General features: G+C 33.8%; 1 protein-coding gene across 1 annotated transcript; it reads right to left on the reverse strand.

Moving 5' to 3' along the window:
- Positions 1-11608: 11608 nt before the first annotated feature.
- LOC110892429 lies at positions 11609-16394 on the reverse strand. The gene is made up of 4 exons (XM_035981171.1): positions 14585-16394; positions 12700-14302; positions 11922-12579; positions 11609-11746 (listed from the first exon to the last, which is right to left on the reverse strand). The coding sequence occupies exons 1-4, from the start codon at positions 16392-16394 to the stop codon at positions 11609-11611; spliced, it is 4209 nt and encodes a 1402-aa protein (XP_035837064.1).
- Positions 16395-16850: the final 456 nt, after the last annotated feature.

The following is a 16850-nucleotide window of genomic DNA, read 5'->3' on the forward strand; positions in this document are numbered from 1 at the left end:
TCTCAAAAGAGTATGAGAGAAGAATCCTTGCTTTATATATGATTGGAACAAAATTGACCCGAATTACTAATTCGGATCCCGCGTTGTTTCACACAGGGAAATGAATGGGATTAGAAAAATGGCGGGAAAATAAGGTTTGGAGGCCCTAGGAGGTGGACATGTGTCCCCTAATTAAGGCTTTTATTAGGTTGTATAGATTTGAGAGAGGTTCACAAAGTCAAACAAGTCAAAAGACGGGTCAAAGTCAAGTGGTAGTTTAGTTTTTTTACCACCTAAAGAGGATGCAAGAAGTGCGAGCGTATAAGACTATAAGCCCATTAATTTGGAGCCCCGTATTTTTAAATATAATTTTATGTATTATATATATATATATATATATATATATATATATATATATATAGGTAGAGGATCCTGTAAAAAGTGCTCATAGTGTGAGAAGTGTATTATAACACTATAGATAATACTATATAACACCATATAAACACCGTATAACAATATGTAACACCATATAATACCATATAACACTATGTAACACTATATATCATTATATAACAAATATAACACTATACATCTATCATAGACATGCTATCAGACAACCTATAGTGTTATATTTGTTATATAATGATTTATAGTGTTACATAGTGTTATATGGTATTATATGGTATTACATATTGTTATACGGTGTTTATATGGTGTTATATTGTGTTATATATAGTGTTATAATACACTTCTCACACTTTATGCCCTTTTTACACTATCCTTACCCTATATATATATATATATATATATATATATATATATAAGTTTACTTTAAAAATAAATAAAAAATAAAAAAGACGGTTTAAAATAGAATAGCATTTGAAAACCTAGTAAACCATTTAAAAGAAAAAACTAAGGGGCTATTTGTTTACCTCTTAATGAGGCTCTTAATGGTTCAGACCTCTTACTGGTTTAGCACTTAATTGTTCAGACTGTTTGTTTCATGAGCAGATGTCTGAATAGTTCAGACATTTGCCTCTGAATGGTTAAGGGGCTGTTTGGTAGCCTCTTAATAACCATTCAGATGGTTTAAAACTTCTGAATGAATAAGAGGTAACCTCAAGTCTGAATGGTTAAGAGGTAACCTCTGAATGATAAATCATCACATGTCACATTCTTCTACTTTTTCATTGATAAAATTCTTAATGGTTTCATTAAGAGGTAGTCTCTTAATAACCATTCAGAGGCTACCAAACAGCTCCTAAGATTTATACAGAGTCTGAATGGTTAAGACTTCTAATCTGAATTGGTCAGACATTTGTCTCTGAACGGTTAAGTATTATACATGCTCTTAATGGTTCAGACATCTTACTGGTTCAGCACTTAATGGTTCAGACCCCTTACTAGTTCAGCACTTAACCATTCAGATGTTGCCAAACAGTCCCTAACCCAGTTATACAAACCCAAGAACCTTTTTAGTTTTGACCTCATATAAACTCATTTCACATTTAACCCAATTTGCAAACTAAACATGACTAGAAAATTAGTAGCGACAAACTAAAAATCGTGGGCATCTCGATCATGGGCAATCATGGAGCATCGTCGATCAAGTAGGCTCAATTGAACGTCAGAAAAACTATCAAAGAGTATTAATTATGAAGAGTTGATTAACAACTTGGCTACTAAAGATGCTAATAGAGCCTTGTGATTCATTTAAAAATTTAAAATATATCATTTTCTTACAATAGTTTATTTTTTTAATCACAATTATCTTCATATTATTGATTTTATTATACATATAAGTCTATATCTTAGAGGCCATTTTTTTCTAGTCGCATAGAGCATTCAAATTCTTAGGAAGGGCACTGTAGCTAACGCACACACCCTTATAATCGTACTTCAAAATTTATACATTTATTCACTTTGGAACTTGAATCCACAATCTCTTAACGAGTGATGCCTTTTCTTCGTACTTTGATACCACTAAGCTATAAGTCTTTTGATAAATGGTAAATTCCTTTTATAGCGGCAAATTTCTTTTAAGAGTTAACTGTCATTTTCGTCCCTTTGGTTTGTTCACTTTTGCCATTTCAGACCAATTTTCAAAAATGCACCAGTTTCCTCCCAAACGTGTCACTTCAGTCTAAAAATTAAAACTCAGTTAAATCAGACAGGTTAAATGAAGGGCATTATTGTCAATTCATATATCTTTTATTTTCACCTTATTTTATGAATTGACAATAATACCCTTAATTTAACATGTCTAACTTAACTAGGTTTTAATTTTTGGCCTGAAGTAGTACATTTCCAGTATGCCAGGAAGGAAACCGGTGTATTTTTTAAAATTGGCCAGAAATGACAAAAGTGAACAAACCATAAGGACGAAATGGCAGTTAACTCTTCTTTTAATCCATGTCATCTGTATGACTAGAAGCCAAGACTCCCCCTCTCAAACTCAGATGTCTAAAAGTTTTGTCTTTATCAATGAATTATCACCTCTTTGGTAAATGATAAACTACTTAGTTACCATTTTAATGTATTTGAGGGAGAGTTTGTGAGACTTTGATCTCGGGGTTTGCGTTCATTTTAAAAGCTTAATCATTTGTAAAAATACGTTGTTATAGAAATTATTTATTTTTAATAATAATTCAGATAACGAGAGTTCATAAAGTTTTGGTTAAGGATGCAACATGTAACTAATTATTATAAATTGACAAACCAAAAAATAATCATAATTAATCAGTAGTTCTTTACAGCTAACAACCATAAACAATTATAAAAGGTAAAATTTAACTACAAAACCATTTTTAGAAATACATCTTTTGAAAAGTATCAATATTTTTATGGAAATAAAATGATTGATCCGGAACATGTTATTATAAAAGCAACTTGTCATAGATTAATCGCCGTTCGTCATTACTCACTATACAAACATTTTCTAATTGTTTTTGTCAACTGGTTTTAGTTTTTAAATAAACTCATTCCCAAGAGGTATGGAATATTATTTAAATTAACTTATTATGACATCATCCCTAATATATAGTCAAAGTTTGGTTCGTCTTTAAGTAATATATTAATATTAATATTAATAAATATTAAATATTTATATTAAATATTTAAGTAAATTACTATTTTGGCCCTTGTGCCATAAGTCCATAACCAGTTTAACCATTTCAGTCCAAATTAAAATCTTTTGATATATCAAACCTTGAGATTGCAGTTTATAATGGTTTTGACCCCTAACACTAACAATGTTACTTTTTTCCAGTTAAACCTAAGCGTATTATGGTCCTTTTATAGCTTAGGGGTTCTTTATGTAAGTTATAGAGTTTTTTAATATATTTATTTGTGTAATTACTTATTTTTTTTATTTCTTTATTTCATCATTATTATTTAACAAAATGCATTTTAAATATATAAATAATACATATTTCTTTAATAATTTGTTCCTTTATAAATGTTGTTAAATTTTTTTTAAACTTTTTTAGAATCGTCTATCGTTTTTGAAACCATTTCTTTTTAAACTGTTTGTTTTTTAAATATTAAAAAATCCTTCTTTTTTTTTAAATTGAAAAGTTCATTTTTACCATTCTTTCTAAAACTATATGTTTTTTAAAAAAAATCGTTTTTTAAAGTCGTTCATTTTAAAACAATTTATTTTTAAAGCGTTCTTTTTAGAAACGTTTTTGTAAAACGTTAGTTTTACTTTTAAAGCGCTATTTGAATCGTTTATCCTTTTTAAGAGTTTTCCAGTTCTTTGCCCGTTCGTTTGTTCGAAAAATGTTCATTTTTTAAACTATTTATTTATTAAAACCATACGTTTTCACATAATTTTTAGTACCTTTTGCTTTATTTTCATAAACGTTGTTTTTTAGATCTTCGAAAAAACCATTCGTTTGTTTAAAATTGTTTATTTTTAAATTCTTTTGATTTTTTAAAATCGTTCATTTTTAAATTCCTTTGATTTTTGAAATCGTTCATTTTTTAAAGCTTAAAGCTTATTTTTGCTATCGGAAAAAAATAATATAATACAAATTTTAAAAAACGATTGTTAAAAAATAAAGGTAAAAAATGAACAATTTTAAACAAACGAACAATTTTTTCGAAGATTAAAAAACAACATTTATAAAAAAGCAAATAGTATTAAAAATATAAGGTGTTAAAATGCCAATGATTTTTGTAAACAAAAGTTTTAAAAATGAATGAATTTCGAACAAATAAACAGTCTAAAAATGGAGGATTTTTAAAAGGATAAACGATTCAAATAACGCTTTAAAAATAAAAGTAACGCTTTACATAAACCGTTCTAAAAGGAACGCGTTAAAAATAAACGGTTTTAAAAATGAACGACTTTAAAAAATGAATTGTTTAAAAAACATATGGTTTTAGAAAGAATGGTAAAAAATGAACTATTAAATTTTTTTTATAAAAAGCAAAAGACTTGAAAAAGAACGTATTAAAAACAAACAGTTTAAAAAGAAATGATTTTAAAAATGATAGACGTTTTTAAAAGGGTTAAAAAACAATTTTTTAAAAACGATATTTATTAAAAAAACTAATTGTTAAAGAAATATGTATTTTTGTATATTTAAAACGTATTTTGTTAAATAATAATCGTGAAATAAAGGGAAAAAATTAAGTAATTACACAAATAAATATATTAAAAGAACTTTATAACTTCCATAAACAACCCCTAAGCTACAAAAGGACAATAATACCATTAGGTTTAACTACAAAAAAGTAACATAGTTTGTGTTAAAGGACAAAACCGTTATAAAATGCAATCTTAGGGTCTAATATATCAAAAGATTTCTTTTTTGGACTAAAATTGTTAAATTGGTTAAAACACAAGACCAAAATAGTAATTTACTCTAAATATTTTATATTGAAAAGACTTTTATATTTTGTGAAAGTTGAACATAATAATAAGTAGACGAATAGTTCTAATCTTAAGAGTTTTTTTTTATATTTGTTAAAAATGGTTGAGACCGGATGTCTGTGGAATTTTTTTTTTTAACACTTTGTTAGTATGAGTTGAATCGTTATTGATTAGGCTGGCCCTTTTTATGTTGAGATTAAAATTTTTCCTACACATATTAAAGTATTTGTCAGCTAATCCAGAAAGATTTTAATGTTATATCGTTGGATAACCTGATTAAATACTCTCACGTAAACTAAATCTTCGTTTTTCTTTTCTTGAAAAAAAAATAATATGTTTCTTTTATATTTGAAAATATAACAACATAAACAAATTAGAAACATACTATTTAAAGTTTATGTACATTTTAAATGACTCTTAAAACTAATTATGACAGTTTAAGTTCGGTTCAAATGTTCAACACATTCAACTAGTGTAAGGCTTCCTAATCCAAGATCTCACTCAGCTAAAGCCATCAACAGGTGTGCGGAATCCATCTGATGATTAACCACTGCATATGAAACACTAGTATGCAAGGATTTGAGAGAGAAATCAAGAATACACTGAGTATTCTTGATGAGGAAGATGAATGACGTCACTCACACAAAGCAGCCGCCAGACAAAACACACACAATGATTAGGGTTAGGTGCACAGAATTTCACACAGAATCGCCGCCTTGTCTATTCCACATAAAGGTATATATACAAGGCAAAACCCGGACTTTCAAGACAAACTAGAAAGTCCGGACAAACAAACTACACAAAGCTCAGACCTTTTGTCCTAAACAAAACTCAGACAAAAGGCAAGACTAAAACTTGGACAAAATGTCCAAGGATAAAGTTGTGACTATCTTTCAACAAATGTACAATAAAGACCCTACAAAATAGGAGACATGCACTTATCACCTAAAGTGCATTAACAACTAGTGAATAGATGATAGAATTTGATGAATTTTCTTCAAATTATCTAACGAAACGTGTTATAATGTATCATGAAATACAATAGCAATATATAAAGTAATATATTATAATTATGTTTCGCCAAATCAGTACAATGCATCGGATGATGAATACTTTGATGTTGGTGTGAACCACTTTTGAAGCATGTATGCAATTTGTTTATTGAAGATTGAGTTTTGGAGGAAACAATCATAAAGTGTTTCACAAGGGGTCACTCACTATCATTTTACTTAAATATTTTAATCAATTCAAGATTCTTAGTGAGCATAATTTATTTTCTTTACTTTATTAAATAGTTATGATAATATTTTCTATTTGGGAAGCTATATACAAACTATTAGCCCTGTGAATATTAGCTAACTTTTGTTTTCAAACAGAATAATAATTTTTTAATTAAAATGCAAAAACAAAGAATAGCTTTTGTAAGAATAATATTTGAACAAAATTGTCCAATAACACAATTCAATTTTATTTTCAATATCCATATCTATATTTCTAACCAATATTTTAGTATTTACAGGTTAAAATCATTTATGGTGACATGAAAAATCAATCGTTATTTTATAAGCTTCTAATGTATCTTAAGTTTTATAGGTAAACTTATTCAAATACTTAGGACAAAAACCTAAAGAATACAGGGTCGTTCTTACGTTTTTGGAGAACCTAAGCGAATTATGAAGTGGGACCCTAATTTCGCTGATAAACTCCCCTCCAATTCCGACGCCATGGGTGATTACCCTTACTTTTTCGTCTAGTGATAGCTGATAGCCTAGAAATTCAAAGCGATGGGAAGTGGGAACGATGGTTGCGGCTGTATTTAGGGGCTTTAGGCCGCTAAATATTAATGATTAGGTCTATAGTTGTTAACAAGACAAAATGGGTTTTGAAACTTGGCCTTTTTTTGCTAAACAATATTTATTTGCGGTTCCTTCAATGAAAAACCAGTTTAATTTTAAAATAAACGTATTTATTTAGGCCTAATATAATATATAAAAACTTTCTAAAAACTTGGAGGCTCTTATTTTTTGATGACCCTAAACTTGTACCTAGATTACCAAGCCTATAGAGCCGGCCATGATAAAACACATAGTAAAACTACGGAACAAATGATATAATGAACATCTAAACTATTGTAAATAACATAAACATTATATAGTCAAAGACTGGTGACCGCTTTAAGCCTTTAACGACAATAGTCGATCTTTTGAGTTTTAATTGATTTGTAATAATAATTAAACAGATATAAAATTAAATAAAGTACATTTTCACTCGAATACACTGATTTGTAAACATAAAATGATTATCGTAATTGGATTAAAATAAATAACGATAAAGAAAGTTGAAAATATAAAATGATTATCGTAATGGGATTAAAATAAATATCAACAAAAGAAAGTTGAATGACTAAATATTTTCATGGTACTATAATCCTTCAAACCTCTTCAATTGTTTTTTTTTTTTTTTTGTCTAAGGGGCTGTTTGGTAGTCTCTGAATGTTCATTAAGAGGCTACATCTTAATGGAACCATTAAGAATTTTACCAATTAGAAGGTAGAAGAATATGACATGTGATGATTTACCATTTAGAGATTACCTCTTAACCATTCAGACTTGAGGTTATCTCATATTCATTCAGGGGTTTTAAATCATTAAGAGGTAGCATTTGAATGGTCATTAAGAGGCTACCAAACAGTCCCTAAATATTTTACTGATTTGCTGTATAAATATAAGGAAAACTGAATTTTAAAAACTTAAAAACTGAGAATAATTCATATCGATAATGTGATCTATGATACTCATAACTGTCACTTTCGTTGTTAAGATCAATCTTACAATAACAAATAATTAACTTCATCTTACTCTAGTTTTCATATATGTAATTATATAACTATTTAATTTGCAAGATGTTTGTGTATTAGGAACTTGTAACTTGTGCTTTATTGATGTTTCATGCAATGACTTAGTTGTATCTTTTCTTTTATGGGTTGTACCATTTTCTATACATTCCATGTTGTACACTATGCATGTCTAATTGTATTGTACTATATGGTGGTTTTTTTGTTAAACCATGTGTGACTTTTGAAAACCATCTTCGGCTTCTCATATTTGGGCGTTGACACGTATTAGTATTTTGGGTTTTTTTTTACACACAATAAAGAGCTTCTCTTTTCACCACATACAGGTTCTCTCTAAAATCTCTCTTGCAGCGTAGTTTTTAAGGGGGTTTTGAACTTCATCGATGGCTGTTTGTTGTTTCTGTGACATTCTTGCCTTCTTGGTTGTTGTTTTAGGGAGTTTAAATCCCACAGACCGAATGCGAGATGTTGTTTGGGTTTGTTTTGATAATTTAAATGACTCCAATGTGGGGGTTTATGTAGACTTTGGGAGTTAAGTTGTTTGTATAGATGATTTAACTTGAAATGCAAGTGTCAGTAGTTAGTAGTTATTGAGTTGTTGCTGCATATTGTGGGACTGTTAAGTGTAATGAGCAGAAACAAATGGTCACGATGAATAACCGGATTCCAGTTCAGCCCAAGACTCTAGGAATGTTATCGATGTCATAATAAACAAGTCACGTTTTTATGCCCCCGTCGCAACGCGGGGGGTGCTTAATCCTAGTTTCAAAATAATTTACAACATTTTCACTGGGATAATAATTAGTAAGTTGTTCATTATGGGCATACGTAGTTACTTTCCTTTTGAGTGAGATTGTTTTTTGCAACAAAAATGAAAGTCAAGAGTGCATAGGTCACATTATCAGTATGAATTAGTATTGATCAGCATAACATAGTTTAGATTATTAAAATCTATTTTGCTTAAAATTAACAGACCTGCTATTACAATTTAATATAATTTAACATCACTTTTAGAGTTTGTAGCATACATATTAAAATATTAGGGTTGGCAAAAAAGCACGAGCCCGGTGGGAATATCGGAAACCTGAAACATCCGGTCAGGTATTGAGACGGTTATACGGGTATGGGACTAGGTATAGGATTGAAGAAAAATATTTCGCAAATATAAAACGGATATAAGATTAGGTGATACTCGGGTCGTTTACCTTAAACTATATACAAGTTTACCTGAACCATACACCCGAAGTCCCAAATCAAATAGCCGTATTCTTAATTTTCATTTTTTTTTTGCTTAGTAATACTTAATTGCAGAGCTTCATTACTTAGAAAATAAACTTTTCTTTTTAAATATATATACTAGATTAGAAATCCGTGTATTACACGGGTTGAATAAATGTAATTGTATATACCAAATAATAAAAAAAAATATCTTAAAAAACTTCGTTTATTACACGGGTTGAATAAATGTAACATTATATATTAAATAATAAAAAAGTTATATATTTAAGAACCCCGTGTATTGTACGGGTTGGGTAAATTTATTTTTATATAATTAATAATAAAAAAAGTTATATATCTAAGACCATGTGTATTACACGGGTTGAATAAAATAATATTGTTTACCAAATAATAAAAAAGTAATATCTTTAAAAACCCTCATGTATTATACGGCTTGAATAAATATGATTTTATATACCAAATAATAAGAAAATTATATTTAAAAAAACTAATGACATACTCGGTACGGCTTTTTTTATTTATTTTTTGTTAGACTTTAACTAAAAGACATATATATTTTAAAATTAAACTTATAAAAAATAAACTTTGAAGGTGAATTCTAAACTTAAACATTTAACAAAGAAAAAATAAACTTCCTAATATCTTTCTTTTTATATACAAGAATTTGTGTGAATCTATAATTATATTATATATTAAATGAATTCTATTCTATTAAATTCTATTCTAACATATATAAAGAATATGGCAAGGAATAGTATCTTCCTGCCATTTGTTCAAATGGGTGGTCGGCCCTCTCTCATTAGACCAACCAGTTTATTATTTTATAAATACTTTAAAATTACGTTTTTGCCCTGGAATAGTGTTTACCTGCCATTGGTCCAAATTGGCGGCGAGCAATACCCATTGGACCAACCAGTTTATTATTTTATACTCATTTTAAAATTACGTTTTTGCCCCCAGTTAAAAAATACGGTTTTGCCCCAACTTCAAAATACATTTACCCTTTTGCCCCGAGCTAAAAAATACGATTTCACCCTTGGTAAAAAAAATACGCTTTTACACTCAGCCAAAATTACCTTCTCCCCCCAGTTCAAAATAAAATTTTGTTTTCCTCTGGCTAAAAATTTTGATTTTACACCAGTTTATTATTTTAGACCCACTTTAAATTTACGGTTTTACCCTCAGTTTAAAATTATGTCTTTGCCCCCGGTTTAAAATAAAATTATGCTTTTGCCCCCAGCTAATGTTACGCCCCAATCCTACTATTAATTACGTACAAATAAGTAGGAAAATATTTTTGAAAATTTCGACATGACCTATTCGTTTAACATCATAAACCACCTGTTTTACAAACCAAACTTAAACATTAAACATCTTTGACAAAAACCCAAAACGAACAAACAAGTCCACATTGGTCACGACATGATTTCCATCTAGCAAATTTTTACCAATTTTTACCCTACGACAAAGATGACAACATACTAACTAGACTTGAATACATAAGACCAAGACTTAAACCATTCAAAAGGGCTTAACAACGGAAGCGAGAAGCGGGCGTAAACCATGTGTGCACGTTCCAAGTCGTCCAATCGCCTAAGTCGAGGATTTACCTACATTAAACATCAAACTTTAAAAAGTTAGTATAGGCGCTTAATTAGTCCACAATACCAACATGGTAATTACAATCATCTATATACGTCCATTTCTTATACGCATTCGATTACCCATCTAGTGAGTATGGCATACAATCTCATAATGAGATTTAAGCATTTCGCATTCGACCCGATAATATCGGGTTATATGCTTTCAACTTAAAATCTCTTATTCTATCCGTATAACGGATTGAACCTTCTTGCATACGATTTTGCTCACATGACCACCCGTTCTAGACGGATGGTCACATATCCTTACTCGACCTAGTCGTAAGGACCGGTCGGTTTGCATAACTTAGCATAATCCTTCTTTAGCATAAACGGATCCGCAAGGGATCTACCATCCTTTTACTAATATTGCAATTAACCATAACATAGGATAATTCTTATAACAAGGCTCGTTCAATGTAATTACTAACAAGTAAATAAAAAGTAAGCTTTCGTAAGAACGGATCATACCTCGGTCTTGTGAACCTTCCGGCTTCTTAGAATTCGAGCCTTCTTCCTTTACACCTAAATCAACATGATTAATCATTCATTTAGTACTCAAACTTCATTCCATCATTTTTCCAATTTACACATAACTACTCATTCAAGCATTTCATCGAGCACCTAGTAGGCGTTACCTTAATAAAGCATAGTGTACAACATCTAAAGCATAACTTGCTATTCCATCCTATACATCATCATTACTCAATCTATTTCTTACAATCTCTTTTATCTACATCAATTTAACTAGCTTTTGGGTACTACAAGCTGATTTACATGTAAAATTACATTTGTTCATCATTCCTATAATCCCCATATTCATAATCATAATTTCACAAAGTGGGTTTTTTAGAGGCTTTCTTTCAATTAACTAAAATCAAGCATGATTTCTACTCTAGGGAGTATCCTTAACATCTAAACAACACAAATCATATCACAATTCCATGATTGGGTCGAAACCCTAATTGTAAACATCATCAAAATCAAAAATTCAGCTTACCACTTTACTAGATATACTTAGATGTTTGAAGTTTCAGCACATGCAGCAATTAAACCTTGATTTCTCCTTGTCAATTGGTGAATTCTTGCAAGAACAAGGTAACCCTTGTTTTTCCCCTGCCCTTGATCGATCCCCCCACGTACAGAATGTTTTAACTTTAGTTAAAACATAATTAAACCCTATTAAGTGATAAATTTTTCATATTACCCCCCTTTAATCTTGTTTAACGTTTAATTCAAGCATTTTCATGATTTTACCTATTCTCATGTTAAAATAAATTTTGGGGTGTTACAACTCTACCCTCCTTAAAAGAGGTTTCGTCCCCGAAACCTGAGTACATAACAATTTAAATGTTGACGTACCAAAGAGAAAAGGGTAGTATTTTCGCATTTCATCTTCTGATTCCCATGTAAGTTCCGAACCCTTTCGGTGTTGCCATTGTACCAACACTTGTCGGACCGCCTTGTTGCGGAGCTTCTTTACCTTGACATCGTTAATAGCTATTGGTCTTTCGACATAATTCAACCCCTTGTCCAACTCAATGTCATCGAGAGGTACTAACGCGGTTTCATCCGCAAGACATTTTCTCAGTTGCGACACGTGGAAGGTATTGTGAATTCCGTCTAGGGTAGGCGGTAATTCTAATCGATAAGCAACCCTTCCAACACGAGCCAAGATTTTAAACAGCCCAATATACCGAGGACCTAATTTACCCCGTTTTCGAAAACGGATTATGCCTTTCCATGGCGACACCTTCAACAGCACGAAATCTCCAACTTGAAATTCAATAGGACGCTTTCTCTTATCTCCATAAGCTTTTTGTCGATCCTGGGCAGCTTTCAAACGAGCCCTAATTAATTCAATCTTTTCATTTGTCATTGCTATTAAATCAATTGGCGCGAGCTCCCTTTGCCCCACTTCACCCCAACATACGGGAGTTCTACACTTTCTCCCATATAGTAATTCGTACGGTGCCATTTGAATGCCACTGTGATAACTATTATTATAAGAAAATTCCACTAGTGGTAAATGGTCATCCCAATTTCCCCCAAAATCTAAGGCACACGCCCTCAACATATCAATAAGTGTTTGAATGGTTCTTTCTGACTGGCCGTCAGTTTGAGGGTGGTAGGCGGTACTTATGTGCAATCTCGTTCCCACGCTTTCGTGAAATCTTTGCCAGTAGCGAGAGGTAAATCTAGTATCACGATCCGAGATGATTGACACAGGCACCCCATGTCGAGACACGACCTCGTTCATGTAGATTTCCGCCATTTTCTTGGAAGAATAAGCTTCTTTAATGGGTAGAAAGTGGGCGCTTTTCGTAAGTCGATCTACGATTACCCATATTGTATCGTACCCCTTTTTCGTTCTTGGAAGCTTGGTTACTAAATCCATCGTTAGTTCTTCCCATTTCCACAACGGTATCCCCAATGGTTGTGATTCTCCGTAAGGCTTTTGGTGTTCTGCCTTCACTTGAGAACACGTTAAGCATTTTGCGACATACTTGACGATATCGCGTTTCATGCCCGGCCACCAATAGTTGGTTTTTAAGTCTCGATACATCTTTGTAGCCCCAGGGTGGACCGAATATCGTGACTTATGTGCTTCATCGAGTAGTGCGGCTTTGACTTCACAAAATCGGGGTATCCAAATTCGGCCGAATCGCGTCTTGAGTCCGGTCGAATTTTCTTCTAATTTATCAATAACGCCTTTTAATCTTTCTTTCCTTAAGTCTTCTGCTCCAAGAGACTTTCTTTGAGATTCCCGTATCGTTTCAAGTAGTCGTGGCGTAACTACCATCTTCATGGACTTTACACGGAGAGGAGACGGATACTCTTTTCGGCTTAACGCATCGGCTACCACATTTGCTTTTCCCGGGTGATAGAGGATGTCACAATCATAATCTTTGATAAGTTCTAGCCATCTTCGTTGCCTCATATTCAAATCTTTCTGTTCAAAGAAATACTTGAGGCTCTTATGATCCGAGTAAATTGTACATCTCGCACCGTATAGGTAGTGTCTCCAAATCTTTAAGGCGAACACTACTGCTGCCAATTCCAGATCGTGTGTTGGGTAGTTCACCTCGTGAGGCTTTAGTTGCCGCGACGCATAAGCAATAACCTTTCCCCTTTGCATCAAAACACAACCTAACCCCTGATGGGAAGCATCTGAATAAACAACCAAATCTTCAGTTCCATCTGGCAACGTCAGGACCGGAGGACTCGACAATTTCTTCTTCAGTATACGAAAAGCCTTCTCCTGTTCCTCACCCCACACAAATTTTTCTTTCTTTCTCGTCATTCTGGTTAGGGGTAGAGCTATCTTCGAGAAATCCGGTATGAACCGCCTATAGTATCCCGCGAGGCCTAGGAAACTCCTTATCTCAGTCGGACTTTTCGGGGAAACCCATTTCATTACAGCATCAATCTTTGATGGGTCCACTAAAACACCTTCCGCATTGATCACGTGGCCTAGAAACTGCACCTCCCTGAGCCAGAAGGCGCATTTTGAAAATTTTGCGTAAAGTTTCTCCTTGCGGAGAGTTTCGAGTACTTCTTGCAAATGCCTTGCGTGCGCAGCTTTGCTTCGCGAATAAACTAAGATATCATCTATGAATACTATTACTGATTTGTCTAACATGGGTCGGCACACCCGGTTCATAAGATCCATAAATGCAGCCGGCGCGTTCGTCAACCCAAACGACATGACTAGAAATTCATAGTGCCCATAACGGGTTCTAAATGCAGTCTTTGGAATATCCTCTTCCCGTACTCTAACTTGATGGTACCCCGAACGCAGGTCTATCTTGGAGAACCAGCTCGCCCCTTGTAATTGATCAAAAAGGTCGTCAATTCTAGGTAAAGGGTAGCGGTTCTTTATGGTCAGTTTGTTTAATTCTCTATAGTCGATGCACATGCGCATCGACCCGTCTTTCTTTTTAACAAAAAGGACGGGTGCTCCCCAAGGCGACACACTCGGGCGTATGAAACCCTTATCTAAAAGATCTTGCAACTGTGTCATTAATTCTCGCATCTCGGTGGGGGCAAGTCTATAGGGAGCCTTCGCAACAGGCTTCGCACCCGGATTTAATTCGATGCGAAACTCTATCTCCCTTTCGGGAGGAAGTCCCGGCAGTTCTTCCGGAAATACATCCGGAAATTCGTTCACGACCTCAACGTCTTCAAGCCTCGGGAGGGTTTGTCGGGTATCTCCTACATAAGCTAAGTATGCTCTACTCCCGTTAAGTAAGTACTTATAAGCTTGGACCAAGGTACACAACTTGGTTTCCACGTTTCTCTCTCCTTGAATACTTAATTGTTTTCCACTTGGAGCTTGAATAACCATCACTTTAGTTTCACAGTTAATCTCCACATGGTGTCGCGCCAACCAATCCATCCCCACGATCATTTTAAATTCCCCCAAAACCATGGGTATCAGGTCGATGTCAAATTCTTCGTCTTCTATAGTGAATTTACAATTTCTACAAACCTCATGTAACATATACATCTTGCTATCGGCTATTTCTACTTCTAAAGGCATTGGCATTCGTTCGATCTTAAAGGACGGATGTTGTATAATTTCATTCGAAATAAATGACATAGTAGCTCCAGTATCGAATAGAACATAAACCGGTATGGAGTTTAGTAAAAAGATACCTGAAATCACATTCGGGAGAGACTTGGCTTCTTCGGATGTAATTTGGTACATTCTACCCTTGGCCCTAGAACCTTCTTGTTTCTTATCTTCCTTCTTCGACTCTTGCTGGAGTTTCGGGCACTCAGATTTGATGTGCCCCTTTTCGAAACAGTTGAAACAAGTTTTTGGGCTACTCGGACATTGATAAGATGAGTGTCCCTCCTTACCGCATTTGTAACACCCTTTCTTGCCTAACAAACATTCCCCCGTATGAAGTTTTCCACAAGTCTTGCACGGCGTGATACCACTCTTCGACTTATCCTTTCTTCCTTGCTCTTGATACTTCCCCTTTTTGGTCGGGGTCGAATTTCCACCTTTTTCATTGGGTCTCTTTTCTCCACGCTCTTCTTGCCTCTTGATCTCGATTTCTCTATCCCGCGCTAGATTGATGAGCTCATCAAGAGTCTCGCACTTCGAGGGAGTGATGAACTCCCTAAATTCCGCCTTTAATACGCCATAAAAGCGGTTAATCTTCATTCTTTCAGTTTGCACAAACTCTCCACAAAACTTCATCTTATCTAAGAAAGTGTTTGATATCTCATTTATCGTCTCGTTCTTCTGTCGGAGGCGTAAGAAATCCTCCTGAATCTTATCAATGGCTGACTGAGGGCAGTGATATTTCATAAAGGGATCCTTAAACTCTTGCCAGGTCATCGTTTGGAGTCTTTCTTCGCCTATTTCCTTGCTATGCGCATCCCACCAGTCTTTTGCCTGGAGGGTGAGTTGACCCGTAGCAAACATCACTTGATCTTCTCTATCACACCGGCTTCGTATAAACACTGCCTCCATGTTTGAAATCCATCTTTGGCATGCGATCGGATCAATTTTACCATCATACGTTGCCGGATTGCACGCCATAAAGTCTTTATACGTGCATCGTCGTTCCTTGCCTTTACTCCTAGACCCCTCAATTAGTTCTTTCAATTCCTCGATCTTACTGGTCATCATAGCATCTACGACTCCCAAAACCCGGCTTTCTACCTCTTGAGCCAACCGCGGAAGATTGGCTTGCATAACCCCTTCCGCTACTTCCGTAACTTTGTTCTCGAACGCTTCTTGTCTAGCCACATCGTCATTATCATTAACGTTGCTTGCATCAGCCATCTATACAATAGCATATTTCCGTTTAATACAAATCACAAACTTTCAGTATATATCATTGTTCATTAATCAGCATTTACTTAGCTCATCTCATACAATTCGGTTTATCACTTTACATTCTTACGAAATCGTTCTTGTTGAAATCATCATTTGTGATTACATACTCCTGTTAAGCCTTATATGAATTCGGTTTTGTCGTAAAAGGGGTCTTTGGATAGCCCAGTAACACATAACGTGTGGAACAAAAGAATTCAGCAAGTCGGCATTGTGTAAGCCGTCGGCGACGGCTAACATGCCCGTCGGCGACGGGCTCTTAAAACGAGCGTCGGACAATTTCACCCGTCGGCAGGGTGTTAGGGCGTCGGATGGGGGTACCCCGTCGGCGACGGGTGTCTGGCCGTCGGCGACGGCCCGCCGTTTGCTTAATCGCTGCAGCTTCGTTTTTAACGCTTTAATTCT

Source organism: Helianthus annuus, chromosome 12 (genome assembly GCF_002127325.2).
Source record: "Helianthus annuus cultivar XRQ/B chromosome 12, HanXRQr2.0-SUNRISE, whole genome shotgun sequence".
Lineage (NCBI taxonomy): Eukaryota > Viridiplantae > Streptophyta > Magnoliopsida > Asterales > Asteraceae > Helianthus > Helianthus annuus.